This window comes from Channa argus, chromosome 12, assembly GCF_033026475.1.
Source record: "Channa argus isolate prfri chromosome 12, Channa argus male v1.0, whole genome shotgun sequence".
NCBI lineage: Eukaryota > Metazoa > Chordata > Actinopteri > Anabantiformes > Channidae > Channa > Channa argus.
In genome coordinates this window covers 24,478,113-24,504,223 of record NC_090208.1, presented here as the reverse complement: position 1 = coordinate 24,504,223, position 26,111 = coordinate 24,478,113, and the positions used below count along the sequence as shown (strand labels likewise).

The 26,111-nt window shown below is 38.2% G+C and overlaps 3 protein-coding genes across 4 annotated transcripts in view; 1 reads left to right on the top strand and 2 right to left on the bottom strand.

Annotated features, from left to right (window-relative positions):
- Positions 1-174: 174 nt before the first annotated feature.
- tada2b (transcriptional adaptor 2B) lies at positions 175-6,472 on the bottom strand. Its single transcript, XM_067523708.1, has 2 exons — positions 6,164-6,472; positions 175-5,138 (listed from the first exon to the last, which is right to left on the bottom strand). Exons 1-2 carry the CDS (start codon positions 6,431-6,433, stop codon positions 3,927-3,929), a joined length of 1,482 nt encoding a protein of 493 aa, XP_067379809.1. The 5' UTR covers positions 6,434-6,472; the 3' UTR covers positions 175-3,926.
- On the top strand, positions 6,247-11,575 carry cfap184 (cilia and flagella associated protein 184). The gene is made up of 4 exons (XM_067523707.1): positions 6,247-6,379; positions 6,689-7,396; positions 9,903-10,250; positions 10,349-11,575. Exons 2-4 carry the CDS (start codon positions 6,692-6,694, stop codon positions 10,664-10,666), a joined length of 1,371 nt encoding a protein of 456 aa, XP_067379808.1. The 5' UTR covers positions 6,247-6,379; positions 6,689-6,691; the 3' UTR covers positions 10,667-11,575.
- Positions 11,576-13,489: 1,914 nt separating this feature from the next.
- Positions 13,490-26,111, bottom strand: part of LOC137138201 (uncharacterized) — a 33,537-nt gene continuing 20,915 nt past the window's right edge. The window contains exons 1-12 of one of the 2 annotated variants that reach the window (XM_067525230.1): positions 25,463-25,614; positions 24,530-24,862; positions 24,227-24,338; positions 22,578-22,655; positions 22,012-22,127; positions 21,764-21,878; positions 21,546-21,664; positions 21,222-21,336; positions 19,930-20,001; positions 16,405-16,478; positions 15,971-16,097; positions 13,499-15,767 (exon numbers count right to left, since the gene is read on the bottom strand). In XM_067525230.1, coding sequence (XP_067381331.1) covers positions 15,674-15,767; positions 15,971-16,097; positions 16,405-16,478; positions 19,930-20,001; positions 21,222-21,336; positions 21,546-21,664; positions 21,764-21,878; positions 22,012-22,127; positions 22,578-22,655; positions 24,227-24,338; positions 24,530-24,862; positions 25,463-25,523 — 1,416 coding nt within the window. In that variant the 5' untranslated portion in view covers positions 25,524-25,614 and the 3' untranslated portion in view covers positions 13,499-15,673. Of the gene's footprint in view, positions 15,768-15,970; positions 16,098-16,404; positions 16,479-19,929; positions 20,002-21,221; positions 21,337-21,545; positions 21,665-21,763; positions 21,879-22,011; positions 22,128-22,577; positions 22,656-24,226; positions 24,339-24,529; positions 24,863-25,462; positions 25,615-26,111 lie in introns of those variants that run through there. The other variant, XM_067525231.1, reaches the window with a different exon arrangement.

Here is a 26,111-nt window from a genome sequence, read left to right as displayed (position 1 = left end):
TTTAGCTACAACCTTGATTCCTATTTGAAAAAATTGTTTACTTACAATGTTATATTTGGGTTACTTCAGGTTTTCCATTTCATTTAGTGTTTTTCTTTGTATTTACTGTTATTGTAAATATTAGACTACTGCTTTTGTGTAACTATTTAGCTTTAGTCTGCAACTGTAGCTAAAGTAACCGCAACCCTGTCAAAATTAAAATTGTGTAAGTAGAAACATGACAACATAGCTTTATAAAGTATTTGCACTTTTAATACATCTACATACATACCCTGTCATTGCAACCACAAAGTAATGGGACGGCAAAACAAACGGTATAAGACCATTGACAAGATCAACACCTCAATAACATGCCATCACTTTACCGAAAGCTTCAGAAAATGTTTTCTAATCAAACCTGCTTTCATTACAAAAGCTATAAAAACTTCCATGACACAAAATACTGTACATTTCACAGGTGAGTAATTATACTTTTTCTTCAATGTATCTTACAAAATTATTTACATTTGGTGATAAGGTAAGCAAAATCCCCCTTAGGAAAAAAAATACCTCACACTGGGAACCAAAAAGAAAGTTGCCTTATTAATCTTTGAGACATCGAACCAAAACACCAGTGTGGAACATGCAGTCGTAATCTAAAATGGTGTAATTATAATGAACCATCAAATGGATACAACTGATTGTTATGTCATTAAGCATCGTTCTGAAAATGTCTTGGTGAATTTTGGCCCTTTGAGCAGGCAAATTATTCCTCCGTTACAATACCAGTATAATGCACCTTGTTACGCCTTAGCTGTAGAACATCTAACTCTGATCATGAAGACAATACATTTGTCCCTAAATCATGTATCACTCCAGTTCAAATTATCAAATGTTTTTTTGCACACATCTAGTGGAACACAGTACAACACCCTAGTGTTTCCATGACAATTTGAGTAATATGCTTGAAATTCTAAGGATGATTTTCACTGCAGGAATTTTTGCCAAGGTCTAGGAACCTTTTAAGGACCTTTGTTCCTACCAGAAGCGCCAGGGTCTAAATTTATTCAAGAACTGTAGTTCCATAAGGCTAAAAGGTTCCTGGTCAGGAAGTAGTACTTTCTCAAGATCCTGGAGCTTTTTGGACAGAGCCTAAAGCAATATGTGAATTAAGAACAAAACTAAATTTCCTGGAAAACTTTAGAAGATCATGTAAAGAAATAAATACTTCAATAAATACTTTTTTGCTGAGTGCATGCAGCCCAAAGCCTACTGGTTTCTGTGGAAGGTGTAATCTGCTTAAGAAAGAGGTCAGAAATGGCCCCTGGCCCCTGTTGTACAGAGGAATCAGTATTTCATGCATTGGAGACGCAAACACTTGTCAGTGGCATCACTTCTTTGCTGGTTTAGGGCTTTTCATGGGATTTGTTGAAAATAACAAAACTACCGAATATCATGTAGTTTCCCCGCTAGGCTAATACTGTACCAGAGAAGAGGCACATTGCATCATGCCGATCCACAATCTTTGGGTAGAACCTGTTAAGTTTTCAGGTGCTGTGATGAGGCCATTCTTTCCGTACACCCACAAAAGAGGCAAAGCTACACTTCAGAACTAATGCCACTCTTTACTTCCATTTCTTACAAAAAAAAAAAAGCTTATTTAACAGTAAGGGGGGGGAAAAAAGTGGGCAGATTTTCTAGCTAAGGTGACATGAACATATTCAGATGCCTTTCTTCTCTTTAATGTTAGCCCTCCTGCCCTGGCTCTGAAATGAGCGCCAATTCAATAAATTAATTTACATTTAAATAGCACAGCAGTCGCTGCCGCTCAGCTTGGGTGACACAAAAAGCATACAAAGCAGGAAAGTGAGAATTAGCAGTGCTGCTGTAATGCCTGCAAGACAAAAGTGAAGTTACCTTTAAAAGACTTAAGTCGGAGCAGGTAAGATGATTTGACAGGCTATCTGAGAAGCTGTGTGCATGTGATAGGTGACGCAAATTTAGGTGGAAAGAGTGAAGAAACTTGAACGTATACAATCAGAGAGTGAAGTACATCACTACCTAAATGTACCTTCACATCACAGGCCTGATATTTTTTTTTTGTCTTGTTTGAACCAGACATAATATGAGAAGACCATTTCAGTCTTAAACTGACATACGTGGACAAATTTAAATGGAACGTGAGACACGTGTGTACAATAGGGTGTAACATTTACATACTGGGCAGTTAACTCAAAAAACTTTCTATGAGATGCAATATGAACATGTTCACAGAGGTGAAAGGCTAATTAACCACATGAAGTCCGACCTGAATGTTTCGACGGTAGTCGCATTTTTAGAGGGGATACAGTTTAAGGGCCAGGACACACCAAGCCAACTGTTGCCAGTTTGCCAGGTTATTGGAGAGTCCACTGGCCTTGACCTTTGGGGTGTGTCGCACACTGTTAGCTAGTTGGACCCCCATTGGTGGCTTGGCTTTTCAGACAATTGGACTTGTGAATCAGTGTCAAATCGCGTGGTCCATGAGTGAGACCACTCTTATTGGTTTGTCCACAACAATGCGACAAATCTGATTGCATTCATCCAAGGGCAAAAATATCAGACGCTACATTTACATTACATGTAACTAAGTAGCCTAAATCTAAGTCTACAAGGCCATAACACACACTTGATAACAACACTAACTTTGGAATTGTGCTTTAGTGGGTATGTTGTTTAATACCTCAGCTTCTTCACCTGTATTGTATATGTGTAGACCAAAACACTGAAAGCTGGGATAAGATGCAAAGATATTTCTTGGGGGGGGAGACAGCTTTTGGGACCAAATTCACCAAGTGGAGCTCCAAAATTACCAGACTGGCAGACAGAACGTTAAAGCCATTCATTTACACGTACCCAAAGTAAAACCATAGGAGGCAAGCTGACAATCGGTTAAGTCGTCCGTATACGTTTTTATCTTTATAAATAATATGAGAATATGTTTTTTTAACATGACTTATTCTTTAGTTAGTGCAACAATGTAAATTACTCAACAACGTGGAGCCAATTTTACAGGGGCTTAAAGATTTTGAGACTATATATTATCTTTTTTCAACAATAACGTGTAACTTGAATACGTTTGATCTGGTTAATAAAGAATTGTGAAAGGAGGTTTTAATTTAAAAAAAAAAAAAACTTTTCAGTGCCCTCTGTTTCACAGAAAATGTAATGGTAACACTGTTAATGAAGTATCTCTATCTAATCTTTGGCATTTCTTTTTATTTATAGCCGTATGACTCAATATCTATGCCAAGTTATCAATGTAGCTCTTTAGTTACAAAGCTCCATCCTGAGAAAACTAAACAATGGTTAAACTCTGCTGCTATTTAGTTCCTTTCCCTGTAGGCAGGATGGAAAATTAGAATTTTTAAGTCCACAGAAGCTGCATTAAAACTTATAAAATATCAGGGCCTTCTGTGTTAATTCCAACAGCTACTTTCTGCTGGCAAGTTACCCAATGTAACTTTAAATGATAAAATGTGTTTCAAAGTTAGTCAAATGGGTAGAGTGATCAATTTGCTATCCCATAAGAGCCATAGCTGTCAACCACTACATTTCCTACAGATAAAATGATGAGTTTAACAGTTTTCCTACTTGAACGTCCTCAACAACACTGTTGCGATAACACTAAAATATCTCTGCAACTATGTAAAACTTGTTAGCAGTGTAGATCATCATCATGTAGTACTGTATATTCCACACTGTCCCTTTTCAAATGCAAAAATATAGGCTTATTTTTGTTCCTGACCTTGGTATAAAAATATACTTTTTTCCAGTGGGCCGTCCTTTCTCAGCCAAGTACATATTTACAAAGTCAGCTTTGAAAACCGAGTGAAACCCAGTATTTTTTTTCCTGTCTTCAACTATCAGCAATCATCAGATATTATGTTGAGATTAAAGATGGATCGCTAAGAGGCATCTCGGGATATCCAGCCGCTTTCTGTGAGAAAGCTGAGAATGCGCTTCTTGAGGACCTTGTCGAGGTAGCTTGGCAGTCGGCTCTTGGCTGCAATGCCTTGTCTTTTCTGCAGGTGGTCTTTGATGATGATGGTTTTGACAGTCAGGTAGCGTGCTGGGCTCAGGTTGAGAGAGTTACACAGCACTTTCTCCCTGTCTGACAGCAGCTCAAAGCCCGTAAGATTCTCAATGGCAGCAAATTCACCATCTTTACTCTCCTCCTTGATCCCACCCCCAATCCCCAACCCTCCCGTAATGCCTCCTCCCCCTCCTGCACCACCACCAAGTCCCATCCCAGAGCCAAGCCCACCCCCTCCACCGCTACCTCGTTTGGATGTGACCACACTTTTGTTTTCCTTGCGTTTCTCCCGTTTGTGCCGCGCGGCTTCGTACTCGGCTGACTCCTCCAGGCGGGTGATGCCATTGCGGCGGTAACGCTGGAGCTCGCGTACCTTGGCCCTCAGCACACGCTCTTTATGCATGTTGTCAAAGAAGTCTTCAAACTCCCGATGGGCCATGAATTGCCAGAGTGCCCGCAGCCTGACACGCTGCTCCTTCTCTTCCTTGGTAATTTTTCTTTTGGGGGTACTTGGAACAGAACCTGTTCCTGCTGCTGTTGTGGATCCTAAACCAATTGTGCCGCCACCAACTCCGACTCCACCTACACCACCAGCACTACCTACGGCTCCCAGGGCTCCAGGCTTCTCCTTCTCCTTGTCTTTCTTGTCTCTCCCCAGGAACGCAGGAACAAGGTTGTAGTCTCGGGCAATGTTCTTACGTCGCTGGCGTTCTCTGAGCTTTCGCACATACATGTCCACATGAGCACGTTTCATCTCAATTTCAACATCCTCATCGTCGTAGTTCACAGACAGCCCACTAATGAGCTTCTCTGCATCCTGATCATATTCAATCTCATAGTCATCACGTAGCGGCATGTACCCTAGCTGTTGCTGCTCAGCCAGGCTGATATCCAGTGGGGGAAGAGGGGTGGTGAGACTGGGTGACAACGGGCCACCGCTTGGACAGGTGTGGTCAGTTACTCGATTAGGAATGCTGTCAGGAATGCAGGCCTTACCCAGGTTTCCATGGATGTACATGGTAACATAGTGCTCCATGACTTCCTGAGGAGTACGGGATGCTCCAACATGAGCTGCCATGTCCTCCTGAAAGAAAACGCAAGATGTACTAAAGTTATTTCATAGAAAATAAACCACAGAAAAGCTGAAATTGACTGAGCAAGGAAAAAAAAAAAAGAATTTTTACAGTTGATAGCTGTGTCATTTATTAACCAATAGTCTCTTGCTCCTGCTTCTCAAATGCGAAGCTTTTCTGTTTTTTTTAATATCTCTTTAAACAGCTTTACATTTGGGGCTGTTAATCAGACAACACATGTAAAAACATCATCCCGGACTCTCAAAACATTTTTCACGATTTATGTTAATGCTTCATTTAAAGTTTCAGCAAAATCTCAATACTTTCCAAGTGATTTTTCACACCTCTTCCCTTCTTTCTAAAAATTTCAACACTAAACTAATTCCAAATTAATTAATTACTCAGTTTAAATTTACATTAGCGTAATTCTAGGGAATCCCATTCTAAATTCACTCATTTATCTTTGTGGTATTAACAAGTTAGTACCTTCCACTATGGTAACAGGTTACCATCACCCAACCCACCTGCAGTACTGACTTGTCCAACATTTGTTTTTGTCTGTTTGAGTTTCTAGGTAAAGTTTTTAGATAGTACTATTTTAATAGTTAATACTTTATAGAATTATCAAACCCATTTTTTCTAGTGATCCTCCTGCAATGTCCGTGTTGTTTCAACGTGAATAATGTTTCCTCTGCTACATAAAAACTAAATTTCCCATTTAGTTGTAGTTGAAAACGTAAACGAGCAAAAAAAACATATTTATTTAAGTCACTATTTTTCGTAAAGTTACTGATTTCCTCTTGTTCTCCTCTTAAAATGCAACACGTAATTTTTTTATGCATAATTCAACACTGTTAAAACCGCAGTTTAGATTCGTTCTTCTGATTTAAAGTTAATAATCCCGTTCGGACAGTTTGAAAAGAAATAGATGGACTGTCATGAGCTACATCAATGCCATAACATTGTCAAACTTGCTAACTTCTGCTCTAAACTATGGTAACTGCAATAATTTAAGTAACTTAATAAAACGCTGTACCCAGTTTCCAAATCCATACTGCTCGATAGCATCGAGCAGCGACTGCTCTTCCCTGCTGGTCCATCCTCCCTCTGCCTCGGGACCCCAAAGAGAGAACCGACCGCCGTCGACAAGCTGGTAGCCGTGCCATCTCCGGTGATTACCGATTTCTGCTCCTGCCGAGAAGCACTCCGGACACAGCTCGATATCGGGACAGTCTGTGCAGCGAAGCCGCAGGTTTGTAACATCTGCAAGGCAGTTAACGCAGTACTTCTTCCCCAAGTCGGCCATCTTGGCTGGCTCCTGCTTCTTGTTGTTGGAGGCAGAACTTCGCGCCTGCGCAATGCGAGCCTCGCAGCGCGAGCTACTCACATCCTGCTTGTTAATATTAATAAGCTTGGGTCAGGACGCCTGTGATTGGTTTACCGGTCCCAGTTTCCAGGACAACCGAAACAAAACGAACGGTTCCATTGACTGCAGAAGTACACGAGCCTGATAGCAATAGATAAACTAAATAGTACTTCTTTCTTTGTCGTTTTATTTAAGAAAATGGATGAAAATCAACAACATGAAGAAAATGAAGTGCAGAGTGACACAGAGAGGAAGACAACAGATTCCTCCAATGACAAACATAATTCTGTCAATGGAGATGAAAAAGAAGCAGTTTCAGTTGAAATGGCTGTGTCAGATCATAGAGAAGAAAATCCTGAGGAGTTCGTCATAGAAGCAGTCAACTCTGACCCAGAAGAGAACATCGAAAAAGGCCTTCATGGTGTCGACATGACCGCAAGTCAACACTTGGATCTAAAGTTGAGTGAAGTCAGTGAGCAGCCACTGTCCCGTGAGGAGAAAGTTGGATTTGATATCAACAGCAGTTATGATGATGAGACCATCACTCTTGCCAAGGAGGAAGTAGATGAGTCTGATGAAGAGGAGTCTAGTGTTTCTGCCCCAGACAAAGCCGAGATCAGCTATGAAGAACACATGAAGCTTCTCCAGGAGCTGTGTGAGGAGAGAGATAAAGCCCTGCAACGCGGCAGCCAGCTGCAGACGAAGCTGGCTGAGTACCTCCACAAGAAGGCCGGGGACATTGCACAGCTGGAGAGGCAGGTTCAGGCGTCGGAGCAGCTTCAGGAGTATGAGAAGTGCATCAATATTCTAAATGACCTGAAACAGCAGCTCGCCGCTGACACGGAGACAGTACAGCAGCAGGCAGAGGAGCTGAGGTTACAGTGCCAAGAGAAGCTGGAAACGGTTGGTCCTGTTCAGATGTCTGTATTGTTCGTACATATTTTTACATTTCGTGTCATAATAAGGATGGAGTTCACCAAATGACAATAAATATATAGTGTGTAAATATTTGTATATTTGTTCATTTTTATCTAATACTATAATACAAAAGAATTGAACAATAACTTTTAAAAGATTAAAAGTAATGCTACAGCATGGCAGCTGAAAATGTTCCTTCAAGGGAGTGTTGTCTGTGGAACAAGGAACATAGTCTACCACACAAACTCAATACTAATGTAAAAGTGTAAAATGTAAAAGTACTTGCCAGAAAATTTACTTGACTGCATGTAGAAGTACTGCTTCAAGTCCTCTACTCAAGAATGTATTGTTGCTGATAAAACACATACCAGATTTGCTTGATAAACTTTCAAATCTGAAAATTATAGCAAACAACATTTGGAATATTATACAAACAAATTTCTTTGTAAACTTAGAGACTTGTTGTGGAACAAAAACGGCAGCTGGTAAATGCGGAGCTTGTTTTAATCACTGACTGCTGCTTCACCTATAATTATACATTATCATTAATTGATTATATTTTTTAGTAAGAATCTGCACCTAGAAAGTAACTAAAACTATTAAATGTACAGTAGTGGAGTAAGGAATACAATATTTCATTCTGCTTTGTAATAAAGTAAAATGCATTTTTGTCTTTCATAGAAAGAAGAACAAAAATCAAAGATCAACTGCTTTCGACTTGCCCCTTCAGGGGTCGCCACACCAGAGCGTGTTCCGCAAGTTGATTTGGCATGAGTTTGTTACACCAGATGCCCTTCCTGCTGCAACCCTTCTATTTAATCCGGCCTTGGGACTAGCACCAAGGTGGCCCTTGGTAGCTGGGCGTGGCCAAAACTGGTGGGGTGGGATTTAAAATCGCAGCTTTCTGCACCCCAACCCGATGCTCTACCCGTTGAGCCACCGGGCAGAAGGAAGAACAATATATGAAATAAAAATTACAATATCTCTGCCTCTGTAGTAATAATCAATATTTATTTCAGGCCCTGGTACACTCCAAATTAATTAGAAAATGAATCAACAATGACCTGGAACTATGAAAAAAACAAACAAAAAAAACCCATAAATTATTTAAAACTACACACAATAATCCACATCTGTTTGTCCCATGCCCTAAGAAACTATGTTTGTTTGTTTTGCCATTACCAGTTTATCAGTCTGTATCTAGATCTTAGCCTGGTTATTCTGAGCCACCTTCGGAGGTGTGTCTCATTTTGACTTTGGGAAGTCCAGCCTGTACTCTGCACAGTTTTTTCTGTACACTGTCTATGGTTATGGTGTTCCACGTATCCCTTGCCTGCCAGCATGTCTGCACAGGCTGCATCTGGAGCCCTGCTTGGTTTGCTAGACCCCGGCCTCTCCTGATCTTGTACTTAGAGACTATTTCTGTGCTGCCAGGATTAGTGCCTCTGTGCTTGTCTTCCAGTCCAGCCTCATCCAGCCATTGGTAGAATTTTTCGATATCAGCCATTTCTTCTATCTGACGATGGTTCATACCGTGCAGGAGGTTGTCCATCCATGAGGGGTCCTGCATTACCTTTCCTTGCTCCTGTGGTTTCTGCTGCCTGAGGGATTCACTAAGCACATCATCACATGTGGCCAACATCCTGATGTATTCATGGATCTTTTTTTTATTTCCTTCTGGATAGTGGCTCTGATGCTCTCAAATCCTCAGCATCCTTCCTTCCAGTTAGTGTACAGTCTCGGGATGCAGGATTTGTGATGAAACCCTCCATGTATTGTAAGAAGCCTCCTTGTTTTAATGTCAGTGGTTTCTGTCTCTTTCGCCAGCTTACTATGTCAATGGGCTACCTGGTGACCGACAGTGCGTAGATGTTGATGGCCTGGACTTTGTTTCTCCCATTTAGCTGACTTCTCTAGACTTTCTTTACTCTTTGCAGTTATATAGCAGTTGCTGTTTCCTTGCTGCCTCTTATTGGTTCCCATTTGCAACAGGGATACTTAGGTACTTGTAGCTGTTCTTGAAACATTGCTTTGTGGCCTTCTGTTGTATCCTGTAATCCTCTCTTTTATTACGAATATTTATTTTTTTATTTTTTTTGGCTCTAACTGAGTCCAACAGTCTTCTTTGAGAACATCTGTGTAAAGCTAAATCAGTGGAGCCTTTCTTTAAGATTTAAAAACTAGTTTTCAGGGGATTTAATTGGTCCTCTGTCCCTCCGGAGAAAAGAGAACAAGAGGTCTACACATGCTGCCATGCAGAGCTGACTGGAAATGACATGAATACTGAACCGTGCAGACACCGCTTTCAGCACCAAATGTGGAATTTTAAACTATGTAGAAACTCAGTGTTCCATTATTAGAAATGACATTGACAAAAGTAAAAAAATTTTTACTGAGTGAGCCAAAATCTTGTTTAACCAAGTAAGCATTTAATGTGAGTGTGGTGTTGTATTGATCAGTGGGCAAAACTGTTTCTTCTTCTTGTCCTCAGGTGGAAAATGAATGGCGAGCATTCATGTCCCTGAAGCAGGATGTGGCGGTGACAGTCCTAAGCCGACGCCTGGGGAAACAAGCCGCTCAAGCCAAAGTGGTTGCAACCCTGGCAGCAGAGCAGCTTCGTCAGGACCAGCTGATACAGCTGCGCCTCAAGAACATTAAGCTGAAGTTCAGGATTCACAGGCTAGAAGCGGAGCTCCGAGATGAGGATGAACACGGCAGGGACCCCTTACAGCTCCAGTTTGAAAAGCTGCAGACTCAGAGGCTGGAGCAGAAACAACAAATTGAAAGGCAGAGTGAGGAATTGGTAAAGCTGCAGAAGAAGATCAGCGGCAGCTTAGAGGTAGTTTAAAGACTCCACAGGCGTAGACCGTGTTAAACAAAGCCTGGTTTATAGTCTACAAATAATAGTTTCTATTGTGTTTTCTTCTGCTCTTCCAGCTCTTGTCCAATGTAAAGGAGAAGCTATACTGGAACCAGATGGAAGTTGTGGCAAAACGGGAGCAGCTGGCCGAGGTGGAGGCCATGGTGGCCAGGAAGAGGGACCTCCTGACCAGGACCAAGAAGGCCTGCAACAGCCTGCAAAGAGACAACCAGAGACTGAAGGAGAGGCGCGGACTGCTGGGGAATAGGCTCCTGCTGCGGGACTTTGAAGACACCGTTGATGCCTCAACTAAACTGGAGGAACAACTAAACAATCTCAAATGCCGGCAAACTGAGATTGCAATCAGCTGTGGCAGATGGAAGAAGAATGAGTGAATGAACTGATAACTGACTTAACATCCACAACAACACAATATATGAAAAGCCAAATTCAACAGTTTTATACTGCGTACACACAGTAAACTCTCAAAATTGCTAAATTACAGCTGTATAAATATAGAGGTTTTTTAGGATTAGGCATAGAAAAATAAAGATGTTAGGTTTTTGTTAAGATGTTGCAGTTTTGGTTCACTTCACTGATTCATTACCATAAAGCGACAAACAGTTGTTTTACACTGGACTTAAACTCAGGTCTCTTATGGAATATTCTTTTCCTTTGTTGACCCATCCAACCACCCCAGTCTCCTCCTAGCAAACTTTTCTTTTCTTGGTCTATTACATTATATTCTATTAGTCAAAATCATTGTTAAAAGCATGAGGGAAGTCAAAATAAAAATCTAAGTCAATCTTTAATAATGTTTTGCAAATTTTCAGCATTTAACTTGCAAATAATTTGAAAACTTTGTTTGGTCGGAAAAAGTACAAAAACAACATGTAAGACTGAGAAGTGTGACAATTTTCTGAAACTGATTTACTCATTTAGAGTTTTATACTAATAAGACATTTCAAAAAAGTTGGGCCAGGGACAAGGACCTGCTTAGGTTAATTTGAAACAGGTCAGAATTATGATAGGTTATAAAATAGTATTTCAGAAAAATCCATCATGAGATACATGTGACTTCTCTGTGGAAAAAAATGCAAGTTTAAAGACACCATTAAAATGATGTCTCTCAGTGTAAAAGTCACCATCTAAGGTTCATACTGTTAATAAATGCAGTTCTGTAAACTGAACTTCTGAACAGCTGAATCCCCTGTATCAAAACTTTATTTTTACAAAATTAAAGCAACTAGTCTCCTCAGTTTTCAAAAGGTTTCAGAGTGTTAAAATAAAATATTAAAATATTGTCCACATATCTGTGCTTCACTTCTTCTGACTTTTACTCCACTACACTTCAATAACTATATGTTTTACTTCAGTACATTTTTTATCAAAGTTGCATTACACATTACAATCACATTACTTCACACATTTTTTACTTTACCACTTTTTCATTTTTTTTAATGAAAACTAATTAATAGCTAGACAGGAATCACTTCTGTAAACCATGTACAGGCAGGTTCAGTAATAGTCCCTCCTTCCATTTACTTTATTAAGATACTTATTTGAAATATTAGTGAGGTTGGCCAGTATGCAGCAATTCTACACTTTGGTGCACCAACAATGCTCACACTTTGCGGGTGTTGTGCTGGTGCTGTACCTGAGTTCTTGCATGCCGACATCTGCATTCACCATCCAGGAGTGCACACAGCTAAAGCAAAAAAACCCAAATTAATTGTCAATTTTCAGACATAAATCCTGCTGAAATTATAGTCACTAAATGTGGTGTCAAATTTACTCCTGTCAAAGTCACTCAAATGTTTCCTGAACTTGACATTGGCTTTGGCTATTTGTCCTTCTCCCTGTGCCATGCGCACAGACAGAAGGAGCTAAGACAAAGCCGCACAGAGTCAGTTCTTGGTATTACTGTGCTGGAACTGTGACAGAGCAGTCTCTGATGATCCATACATTGATGTGATTGACTGAGTGACATGACATTGCTCTAGTGCACATTGGGGTTATGCACGACCATCTACATTTTAAGGTCCACCACTGAAGAAGAGGTGATAAAACACGTCCCTGCCCCAAATATTTGAATTGTTGTCTTTGTATTATTTACAATCTGAAAAATGTTTCAAATTATTTGCAAATCAATGCACTTTCTTCTGGAATTTTATTTAGATCAGATTAACATACTATTAAAGAAATGGTCGAAATTATTTACATTCTCAATAAGATTTAGATGGTTATGATTGTAGTTTTCATACAGTGAGCTCCAATGACTCGCATTCAATATTTCTGATTCAGCATCTTTGGCTGGTTCATGGAAAAAATCCCATTTAGACTTGCAGTCAGTAGATGGTGCTGCTGTACAATGTTTCATATTAGAAAACAAAAGTACATGTAAGTACGGACACTGTATACAACAGCGCCGTAACTTTCTAGAAGTTATGGGCTCGAAATCTGAATAGTCATTCCCAGTATGAACCTTACACTTAGTGAATAGTTGCTAAGTTTATACATTTGTTCATTTGACAAGAGTCTTTGTCTCTCGAAGGTAGTGTGAAAGAAGCAATGACATAGCCAGGGAGATAAATATTTTAAATATTACAGTACAAACTTGTATCTGATGTTGTGCACTGCAGTGTGTATGCAGTTCAAACTCAATTTAGTCATTATAAAACATCCTCTTTGATAAACAGGCAGACTTTTAAACCTATTATATTACTAAATATGTATAAATGCAGGACTGGCCTATGACACAGGGGTGGGTGATCATCAACGGTGCACAATAACAGTGAGTATGCCACACAAAGTATTGTTTTCCCCTCTTACACGGTTTGGACATACAGTAGTAATGTCACAGAATGCGTATTATCCTTTGTCAATACTCCTGTATGAATCAGTAGATGTGTACCATCAATACTGTCCTCAGTAAGCTGCTCTTTTCTGACATCCACATGGCACCGCGCCAGCGTTCACCTCTGCTGGCTTCTGCGTCACATTGTTAATGCAGTTGCACGTGGGATTTTCTGGTACTGTCTCTCTGTCTGACAAACAAAAATGTAGCTCTTCTTTCTTAACTTATATCTGCGGCAGTGTAAGTGTGGTGTGTAAGAAGGGTAGAGCGCAATTACACATTGGCACAGTATAAATTGTTCATTATTTTTTGGTATATTTATTAACTTAAATAATATTCTGTACAACAAATAGGTGATCTGCAGTGAAATGATGTTCATGGTTAGTCCAGCACCATTAAAGCTGCTGCTACATTTTTATTTCAGTAAAATTTAAATATCCGTTTCTCTGTACAGTCACACTGTTTGTGTCTAGTGCTTTACACTGAGCTTTACACTTTATCAGTTTTGACTCATTTTTGCAATAAGATGTACAGTAGTTGCATTACTGTGAGCACTAAAGTGGCCCTTTGTGAACTTTGTTACGTTCTTTCCGACTCGTCTTTCTGAGGACAGAGACCTCGTGGTGACTCCAGAGGTGTACTCCTGGATGTTCCGGCATTTAAAAAAACTAAAACAAAAAACTATAAGATAGACCAAATTGAAAGCAGGAAATCATTGGTTTCCTGTTTTCAAATTACTATTACTAAATAACTCAACCTTGGTCTTATAATTCCTGAGTCGGTTTCCACAGAAATCAACATAATCCTGATAACTTATTTTACATGATGTAACTAATTGATAGACTGGTGATCACTGTTTCCTGCATTTCATTGATAATCCTCCATGCTTTGTTTTAAAATCTGTTTGTCAGTTTCTGTCCTTTTTCATAATTAGGTACACCAGCTGAGAGCTGAGCAAAGGTTGTGAGCTTAATTCAAACCCTGAATTCAAACTGTGGTTATGTGGCCTAAACCATTCAGCTATCAGGATGCTCCAAGACAATTATTTGCAAAGCTCTATTTTACAACAAATTGATCTCAAAGCACTTTACATAATAAAGTCATAGATATGTAGAGTAAACACAACAAATTCACCCTTGCCCAAACCCTAGGAAACAGTGGAAAGGAAAAACTCTCTTTAACAGAAGAAACCTCGAGTAGAACCAATGGTGGGTAACCCAGCAGTCTAAGCCTATAGAAGCATGGAGGAATGTTTTAAGTCTAGACAATATGGTTGGACATCATATATCTGAGATTTTAGGGTCCAAATACAATGACTTCAGTTTTGTCTGAGTTTATAAATAGGAAATTGTGGGACATCCAGGCCTTTATGTTTTGTAGGCTTGAAGGTTGATTAACTGTTTTTTTTTTTTTTTTCATCTGGTTCCATAGATAGATATAGCTGGGTATAGTCAGCATAGCAGTGGAAATTTATGGAGTGTTTTCTAATAATGTTGCCTAAAGGAGACATATATAAAGTAAAAGTATTGGTCCTAACACAGAGCCTTGTGGAACTCCATAGCTAACCTTTGTGTGCATGGAGGATTCATCATTAACATGAAAATGAAATCTATCAGATAGATAAGATTTAAACCAACCTAGTGCAGTTCCTTTAATCCCAATTTCATGTTCCAGTCTCTGTAATAAAATGTTGTGATCAATGGTATCAAATGCAGCACTAAGATCTAACAAAACAAGTATAGAGACGAGTCCATTATCTGAGGCTAAGAGAAGATCGTTGGTGACTTTTACCATGATGAACTCTAAGTCCTGACTGAAAGTCTTCATAGAAATTATTAATGTACAGGTGGTCGCATGATTGATTTGCAACTACTTTTTCAAGGATTTTAGAAATAAAGGGGAGACTGGATATTGGTCTGTAATTGGCTAAAACACCTGGGTCACGACAGGATTTTTTAAGTAGTGGTTTAATTACAGCTACCTTATAGGGCTGTGGTACATAGACTGTTTATAAAGGTTGATCAAATCAAATATGAACACATCTATTAAACGTAAAACATGTCAACCAATTTGGCTGGGACAGGGTCTAAGAGACATGTTAGTTTTGCAGAAGCAATAATTGAAATTAATTTAGCAAGATGTGTAAAAAGCAGTCTAAGAGGGATTGGGGTCTTATTGATGATTTTTGTACATGAAGATCTGGTGAATACTTTCCCTGATAGCTACAACTTTAATTGTAAAATGTAAAGAGTAGGAATTTAATGCCAAAAAAAACTTAATTGGATTGATGAAGCTTTAATATTTTAACATGGGTTTTATAGAGTAGAAAATAAAATAAAACAGAGATACAGAACTAGCAACATAAGATTTCTTTAACTCCCATGTCAGAAATACAAATTTCTAATAGCTACTTTAATGAAATAAACATAAAGACAAATAAAATGATTACAATTAAAATGTTCCAAACACCACCATCACAGATTTGACATCCCACCCTGGTATCTCTCCCATACTGGATCAAAGCAACGTCACACTGTTATCTTTCTCAGTGGGCTAGATCTTGCATCTTCTTGATGAAAGTGCTGAAATTGGGTTGGTCCGATGACACACAGACGCCTCCTTCAGTTTTCAATTTGACACTGTGAACCACAAGTTATTTCTTATAAATATACTATGCAGTGCTTATTTTGTACCATTAAAAAAACCTATATTGATTTCTTATTTATGGGAATATCCTAAATTGAACTGATTCTGTTCTATTCTTGAACTGATTGAGACATTCTAAAAGAGGCATAAACACAATGTGTAAAAAATGATGGTGTGGCAGTGGCAGGAGGCTTACGAAATGAGGATCGGACAGGGCAATGGTAACACCTCTATGCTCATAGATTCTACATCATTTGGGTCCAGGTCCTTCCAGTCTTCAAGGGCAGCGCATAGTGGACATACATGGTGAACGACCCTATATTCTGTAGAAGACAACATATACATATCAATTTAAAGTACAGTTTTTGAGTTAGTAACTTACATGTATAGTCACATCATTATGCGGTTAACTCTGGTCTGTATCCCTAAATTTTTTTAAACGTATTCACTGTTGTCCAACCAGTTAGTGTTACATAAAAACTGTGTGTGACAAAAGCCACAGGTTTACTATCTATAGTTTGGTTCTACATTATTTGATTCATTATTCATTATAGCATGCACACATGCTAAAATGCAGCACATTATTTGTCATATTGTTGCATGAAAACTTCTGTTTATAGCAAAACTCACCAGTTATGTGGTGTAAACTTTCTGCCACGCGTCCAAACTGCACATCGGGTAATAATTCGGATAACTGGATAATCCTGTTAGAAATTAAATACACAGATCAGACATAACATTATTAATGCAATCCAATACAGTGGCTCTGCTTTGAATTTCACATTTACAAGGTTCTAATTTCTCAGTTATTAGGTTGAAACTGTCATAAAGGTTATAATTCCACTACTGTATGTGTGTATTATTGAGATCACCGTGGATAGTGGAGTTGTACTGGGGTGCATTATAAGAAGAGATGGTTCTGAGGTTTCAAATTTAGAATTTTTTAAACTTAAGACTGTAGGTCTTAAACTAGAGATAAATGCCAAAATCTTAGCAACATTTACTTATTACAAACAATAAAACCCGTTACTTAAGTCTTGGTAAGTATTTGGTCTCTTCGTTGAGCAGAATTTAAGAATATTTATCCCCAAGATTAACAATAGCCAAAAAAGAAAGCTTAAAATTAGGCAGCGTTTCTTAAAACAGCAGGTTTAAGTTTCTCGAGTGTTTTCATCGAACAATTTATAAATTAGTTTAAACAAGCAGGGCGGTGGTCATTGAGGAGCCTAGGTTCCCCACCACCGCTCTAGTTACCTCTAGTTACTCGTGAGCTGCACACTGTAGCTGTCTACCACACTTCCTGTTTCCCACCAGGTTCTCATCACACACATCCTGCTACAAGAAACTAAATATGTGACCATAATGTTGTACTCCACATCTTTGAATAAAGAGTAAGCATCATTATTGTTTTGAAAGCAATCCCCAAATGTTCTACAGTATGTCGTGAAGCTGGTGCCTGTGCAAAATTAACACTAAAATGCTTTTATAGTGGCAATTTTAGCTCAGTGTTAATTGACAGACGGGACTTTAGGAAAAGGACCAGCTAAATGCCAATATGGCAATGAGTGCACTGGTGTTTGAAACTATGTTCTGCCTTCTCTCTGTCTCAATCTCTTTGTTTCTCTCTTTCTATTTATCAAACCTTGTCAAGCACATTACAGCAAGGTTGAGGTGTATATATAACACTGTACACATTTTTCAAATGAATCAACGCTGTGCAGTATGTGAAATGAATAGTTGAATACAATTTAACGGGTACCATTTGAGTCTTAAATTACATTATTATTCTTAAATTGAGAACTTGTGTAAGTGACAAGATAATTTTTCTTTTTAAACAGAAAATCTATAAGAAAAATTTGAGAGGCATTTCTTAGACGCAAGGTTTTTTCTTTTAAATCTTATCTATCTCATAGATTTCAATTTGTTCATGTTAATGATGAATCATCCATGTACACAAAGGTTAGCTATGGAGTTCCACAAGGCTCTGTGTTAGGACCAATACTTTTTACTTTATATATGTCTCCTTTAGGCAACATTATTAGAAAACACTCCATAAATTTCCACTGCTATGCTGATGATACCCAGCTATATTTATTTAAGGATCCAGATGAAAATAATCAGTTAATCAAGCTTCAAGCCTACAAGACATAAAGGCCTGGATCTCCCACAATTTTTTTACTTCTAAACTCAGACAAAACTGAAGTCATAGTATTTGGGCCCAAAAATCTCAGACATGATGTCCAACCACATTGTTACTCTAGATGGCATAAGTCTGCCCTCCACTGCAAGGAACCTTGGAGTTATTTTTGACCAGGATTTGTCCTTTAACTCACATATAAAACAAATCTCTAGAACAGCCTTCTTCCACCTACGGAACATTGCCAAAATTAGGAGCATCCTGTCTCAAAGCAATGCCGAAGAACTGGTCCATGCATTTGTTACCTCTAGGTTGGACTACTGTAATTCCCTACTTTCAGGATGCCCCAGTAACTCCCTAAAGAGCTTGCAATTAATCCAAAATGCTGCAGCAAGAGTGCTGACTGGAACTAGCAAGAGAGATCATATTTCACCTTCACTAGCTTCTCTCCATTGGCTTCCAATTAAATTTAGAATAGAATTAAAAACCCTGCTTCTTACATATAAAGCTCTGAACTGTCAGGCTCCATCATATATAGAAGACCTCATAGCACCATATCATCCCAGTAGACCACTTCGATCTCAGAATGCAGGCCTACTTTTGGTTCCCAGAATTTCCAAAAGTAGAATGGGAGGTAGAGCCTTTAGCTATCAAGCTCCTCTCTTGTGGAACCAGCTCCCAGTTCAGATTCGGGAAGCAGACACCCTCTCTACTTTTAAGTCTAGGCTTAAAACCTTCCTCTTTAATAAAGTATATAGTTAGTTATAGTTATGCTGCCATAGGCTTAGACTGCTGGGGGACCCATCCCCCAATGCACTGAGCTCCTTTCCTCCTCTTGACCCTCTCTCCTCTCCTCTCACCCCGCAATTGTCACCACTGTATGACATTAACTCTGTGTGTTTTCTCCCGTAGTTGTCTTTGCCCTTCTCTGTCCCCCTCTCTCTGTCCCTTTCTGCAGGTGTCCCTGGCTTTGAAGCTGTGTGTCTTCCAGTGTGCAGCTACTGGTCCTAACAATCTCCCCGATGTTTTGTTGTTGCTTTTGTTGCTCTTTTCTTTTCTCTCTTCACTTTCCACTCATCCCCAACCGGTCGAGGCAGATGGCCGTCCACCCTGAGCCTGCTTCTGCTGGAGGTTTCTTCCGTTAAAGGGAATTTTTCCTCTTCACTGTTGCCTAGGGCTTGCTCCAGGGGGAATTGTTGGGTTCTCTCTATACATCTTTATAATCTTGACTTTATTCTGTAAAGTGCCCTGAAATGACTTTGTTGTGAATTTGCGCTATATAAATAAAGTTGAATTGAAAATTGAATTGAATTTTACTTTCCTGAACCTTTCCTGATTAAAACATCTCTATCAACAATTAAACTTAAAGGTAATGATCACTGATGTTACAGGCAGAACACATCCATCAGGGTATCAGTAAGGACATAGCACTTGATATGTTTCAGATGAATTAAATTATTTGCATTGAAATAATTAAATTTAAAATATTCATCTGCCATATGTAATAATAGGCGTAACTTATATCTAACTTCCTATTTTTTTCTTAAACTCAACAGGACTTTATTTGAAGATTACATCCCATACTTTATTCTATGAAGTCTGCAGGGTTATTTCCTTATTGTGTGTTCAGACAGAATACATTCTTAGAGTCCAAAGCACAGTATTTGCATGAGCCAGCTTGAACTGATGCATAGAGACATGTTGAAAATCAGTCAACTTTAACACACGTTGTTTGTGCATCTCAGGGAGATTTGAAGACTCATAAATGTACAATGGCAGGAGAGAAAAAGATGGGATGGGAAATATCAGAAAACTGACACTTCAACTGATTTCTTCAGGCTCATGAGGCAGAACTGAACACAAACATGAACTTTAAACTAAGATTTTGCAAAAAAGCTTTCATAACTCATCTTCAGACAGTCAGAGAGTGAAATGTCCATTGTAATGTTCTATGACGAGTTTCGAAATAGATTTGGCTCATCAAAAATGTAACTGAAGGAAAATTTAATTTAACTTACCGAGGAACATCAATGTATTCTGAGAGGCTGAGTGGATTCACACAAACCTCACTGCCATTCATCAGTGTCTGACTGGAAAAAAACATCACATCAAGTAGAATTTTTCACATGATCTCATTTAAAAATATTATCATCATATATTTGTTGGTGAATTATCTTGTAATCTTACCTAGAGTACCCTCTAAAAGTATTGGAATGGCAACACTCATACACTGAAGATATTTGGGCTTTTATTTGATAGTATTTACATCTTGATGGGTTAAACAACATTGTTTCAGGTGACACACATCTTAAGTGAGCAAAAGTAGTCAAAGTGATTCTTGTCAGCAGCCTTACTCCAAATATTCAATAAACCTGCTGAAAACCGAACTCACCCAGAACTTTCCATGCACCTAAATCTTAAAAAAATAAATAAATCAAATTTTATCTTTATCTCATGAAATGAAATCATTAATTCTCATAGCGTTAATGTTTTCTCCTTGACTTTAATTGTTGCTTGCTTAGTACCTCACTGATAAGTTGCCCTGGATAAAAGCGTCTGCCAAATAACTGAATGTAAATGTAAATATCCCCGTATAATACCCAAATTTTGATCAAACCCATTTGTATATTGATCCCACTTAACTTGACTTAATTGTACACAGTTGAGTGCAAAGGTTTGCATTGGCCTATTTTAAAATTGCATGGCTGTTTTACTTTCTCTCTCAAATGTCATGTCATTATATTTGTTTTTTAATTATTCATTTTTTGCAGGGATACAAAGTTTCGGGGGGCATGTTTAAAACTACGGTTGCTCAATTATGTCAGAAATCAATCAAGTTTTTTTATTTAATATTGTGATTATGGTTCTTTGACTCAATTGCTTTGGAAGCATCTGTTTCTGACACTTGCTGAGCAACAGCTTATTTTTTAGATCCTAAGACTCCGGAGTTGATCATGGGGCAAATGAAGTCTGTTTTCCTAATAGACATACATTTCTTTACCATAAGCTTAACTAACCCTGAGATAACCAGTTTCCTCTGACAAGTCTCTTTAAAAATTACTACTAGTTATAATAATAATAATAATAATAATAATAATAATAATAATAATAATAATAATGATGATAATAATAGCAATACTAATAAAAGACAGGAAAGAATGACTGGAATGATCCTTTAAACTCAATGTCCTCAGTGAACATCCTAAACAAATGCACTGGCCTTGCTATTCCAATACTTTGTAGGGGGCTGTGTAATGATACTTAGTTCACTCAAGAGTTTCATCCGCACAAACTCCCATACAGCACTTACATGAATTCAGTTGTGTTACACGTTTCAGTGGGGGCCCGAACCCTTGTGCTTGTGAATTCTGAAGCTCTCACTGCAGCTTGCATATTTTGCTCCTCGCAGTGACATCCATCAGTGACTTGAAGGAAAAAAAGAGATACATTACTCTATGTGCTGTTTAAAGCTGCGCTAATGTGTCAAATGAAGAAGTTTTCAATTAAAGATTCCAATTAATCAAAAGTTTAGTTCTAGGTTTCTCAAGTGTGAGATTTTCTTTTTGACTTATTTTACATTAAAGACATTTGTTTTATGTAACTTTAATGAAGTAAAAACAACAAGTTTGCAAACTTTTTTCCCGTGTCTGGTAAAATCTTTCTTCTAATTTCTTCACCATTGTCCAAAACCCTTGTTGGTCTTGATCCAAACAGAGGCCATTACCATCATTCAAGCTGACATTACTGTACAAGCTAGCACAGAGAAATAGAAAAATCATTATTTGTTATTCATGTGGGGATACTTTTGTCACTTTAGTTAGTGTTTAAGAAGAATAGAATTAGGAGTCTTACTAAATAAGGAGGGAACACATGAACGACTGCCTTTTCACATCCAAAAACTCTATGTCATTTATGTCAACATTGTCTAAATCTGTTGTAACACTGCAGGATTCACAGCTTTCAAACACTGTAAAGAAATGAGAAAAACTTTGATCAAAAATTGCTGCAGAGTATTTGTCATTGTGGTACAGTACAGAAAATCAGTTCTCTTTCATGATAGGACTCATTTATTTGCTAAATTCACAAGAATTCTGATCTACCTGTTTCTTTTTCCTCAAAACTCTCATTACTTTGTGTGGTTTCTGGAACAGAAGGCTGAGTTGTTGTGGGTAACTCTGTGGTAGGATCCAGTGGAGCAGCAGTTGTGACAAAAGGGCTAAGAGGTGGGTGAGCAATAATTTCTTATTAACACGTCAACTTGCAAAAAAAGATTATTAATCCATCATCTTATCAGTGAGGAAATGGCTGACATCAGATTGTCAAACTGGCAGTTATACAACTTTTTTTACACTCCAAAACACATTGAAATGTAGAGAGGTACTGTTGAAGCTTCCTGAAACTCCTTGCAAAAATAAAAACATTTAGAATCAAATATCTTTGCCTCGCTGCAGGTGCTGTTCAGTGAGTCTGGGTTACAGGAGGCTTTGACAGCAACTCTCCACAACAAGATAAGTTTTGGAGAAAAACAGTGAAAAAAGGTACATGCTATATCTTAAAAATATGCAAGTCTAAAATAAAATACACATTTCTATGATCGTCCACTTTAAGAAATAAAGTTTAAATAGCAGCTGACAAATCCATACTGAGATGTAGTGACTCAGCCTACCGCAAAACACGATTGGCGATATATTCAGAAATGCTGGGTGGGTTCACACAAACTTCCCTGCCGTTCTCCAGCATTTCACTGAAAAACAAAAGTAAGCGTTATTCTGTTGCAATACACACAACTACAAAACAAAATCACAAAAAAGTCACAAAAACTAGATGTACTGATGATAAATGCAACGTACCTACCTACAGTCCCCTCTTGGATTAGAACAGTAAGGCTAATACATTTGTTTGTGCTATACACTGAGGAGATTTGAAGACATCAGATAAAAGTTAAGAATTTCAGCTTTCATTTGCATTTTGATACAGTATGTTCCACAAGGACAAATAGCTGTTTTTGTATCAGATCAACCACCAAGTACAGAAACAGTTTTAATTTGACAATTTCAATGTAATTTAAAGCAAATAAAACTTAATCCTTGTTTGCTGTAAGTGCATGAAGCGTGTGACTCACTGACATTGTTAATTTGTTAGTTTCCTTTTTGGATATGTTTTTCCAGGTTTTTACTGCAGCCTTTGTGTTTGTTTTAAACCGTGCTTGAATTGAGCTGCTGGATACTGGTATACAAAAAAGTCATTTTGTCAACACGCTGGATTTTATATATATATATATATATATATATATATCATTATTATTGTTATTTTCATTATTATTATTTTATTATTTTTATTTTTATTTTTTTGCATTAGCAGCAGCACCCTAAATGCAATGATAAAAATACAAAGTTTAGCTCTGAGCAGAAAAGCAATCAATATCAGCAAAAAAAAAAATGTCTTTGTCAAATCAGATAAATTGAGAGATCCGATAATTGAGAGTAGATTTTGAAACCGTCCCAAACCTAAAATTAACTGCCCTTTCAGCGATCGTTATCTAGGTAAATCTATGAATAAGCTGGTTTCCTGCCCATGATCTCTCCCTTTTCATGTACCCACATACTGTAGATCGCTGTTTCTGCATTAAGCGTAGTTGAAAGAGGCTGTTTAAGGGCAGTGATGAATGAAGCTAACTAGCAGTCTTTAAAACACCTGTTAGGTTAGGTTAGATTTAATGGTTGGTATATTTTGCTTTGCTTTAAAAGTTGATTTGTGTTTTAATGATAATCATTAAAACTACATATATGTTTATAACATTTTCAGTGTTAAGTGCACTATCGTGTAAAACGTTCTTCAACTGCATGTCAAAGTGTCCCTGGGCAAGTCATCAAACCAACTTTTGGCCCACTCATCGGTGGACGTGGACTATACTGCTTCAGTTGGGGCGAGCGGGTGGGGATTGGTTCATTATGCTACAGCCAGAGGGCTGCGCAACGTAGGAAATAGAACGGGTAGCTACTAGCTCAAAGCTGTGGTGTCTAATAAAAAAAACAAAAAAACAAAATGAAAACAAAATGATAACAGCCATTAAATGGTGTGATAACAGCAAAAGCAGGTCTATGTTCAGTATCAACATATTTGCAATGCTTTTTAAATTAACATACCAATATATCCTCATTATGTTACTAATAAACATAATACGGCTGTAGTTATGGTTTGTACAGATACAGTTTAGTGCAGAAAAATAATAAACCAACCATTGCTTTACAAAAACATTGCTTAACATACACTGTCTACTGATGACACACACAGAAACACAAACACTGTACTTACATAACCTTCATTGAGTTACATATTTTAGTGGGCCACACAATTGTTGTGCTTCTAACTGAGGAGGTTTCAGCTGGATCTTTCATATTTTCCATGTTGCAGTGACAGTCATTGACTTGATGGAATTAAAAAAAAAGTTTTAACAACTTATATTAGCAGAAGTTTTTTGTTCCATATCTACTGAAAAATTAAGACAGTGAATTTAGTGACTTTAACAAACTGTTATTTATAAGATTCGTACCATCTAACTAAACATCATCTTCATAACACCCCCAAATTGGGGGTAGGTCAGGATAATTATCTCACCTAGTTCATGTACAGGAGGGGCCCCCACTGGAAACATAAATGCACTGTCAATTTCAGGCACTTCCACGTATGGCAGGGTTGGCTGTGTGAGCGATTGTCTTGACGTAGTTGCTGGCTGTTGGCTGGATCCCCTGTTTGCTTGTTTTAGTTGTACGATTCCTCTGTGTTTGGGATGCTGGGTGGGCTCTTTGCCTGTGTTCGCAGACTTTGTAGGCTGCTGGGTGCCTGACGTGGAGCTGGTCCACTGAGAGTTATCAGAAACATGCAGGCAGAACTCGCCGAAAGGCACAGAATCATCAGATTTACGTGTTGTATATTGCTTCCGCTCTGGGTCTGGAGAGGACAAGAGTCAAATCACGAAGGAACATAAGATATGATGAAATGGTGGTGGGATCTTATTTGTTTGCAAGGTTTACCAGTGTTTTGTTATTGGTAACCTGCCAGACTATTTAAAGCTGATGTCAATTTGTGAAGAGCAAACTTTTTACAAGGGCAAGAAAGGCGTTTTTAAAAGTAGATATCTACCTTTATTGTTAATTAATGAATTTCATACCAGTCTCAAACATTAATGGTTCACAAATTAACAAAAGTTCAAAACTAGAAGTGAAATCCTTCTGCCCTTCAAAAGCACAGAAGGATTGAGTGGACGGTGGGGGAGTCAAGATATAAAATCTTGTCAACTCAATCACACTAAAAGTTTTTACATTAAGTTTGATTTGGTTTGATCTGTATTAACCGAAATTTTGCTTTTCACACCAAAAATATATAAAACACAACATCACAATTCACTTCTACCTACATGAATAAAGCTAGTTAATATTCTCAGTAATCAAACTGTACGTATTCATGGTTATATAAATGCATGCCATTCCTTTAATTAATTTAGAATATGAAAAAAGACATGTCTATAGACTATAAAGCCAATTAACTCACTGCCGTCACTCAGCTGGAGCAGAAGAGTCATCAAAAGGCTGACGATGAACAGGCCCATCATGGATCTGGATTATGCCACCAACAACCTGGAGCTTTTAATCAGGCTGTGTCTGCGTAGAGCTTCTGCAGAAATGAATCTTACAGGTTTATCATGGTATCACAGCACAGCTGGAAGGAAGTTGAAACTGACGACTTGGCTGAACATTGTGTTGCAAAACCATGTGAGTGGCTTCTCATTTACCAGGGCTCTGTAGAGTCGTCTTTTGCCATGTGAGCTGATTCTACCATGTGTGTACTGAACTGTGATAAAGAATTAAATGTGTTCTGATGCAATGATATTAACTGTAGCACCTCAATAAACATGAACCAAATTCATTCTTATACGTACACATCAATATAGAAAGAATTTGTGAAGACATTTAGCACCTATTGCACAAAACCTAATTGTCAAAAAGAAGTTGTTTGTTGGGTGACATCTAGTGGCTATTGTGACCATCCATTGTTACATGGTCACATAGTATTAAGACAAACTGTAGTTGGGAGATGAGTTGAGTCTAGACAGGAAATAAAACCAGATTTAAATCAGTCTACTACTAAAACAAAAAATTAGAAGAAGGGCTGGAGTCAAGTGCCTGAAGACCAGGCTGCA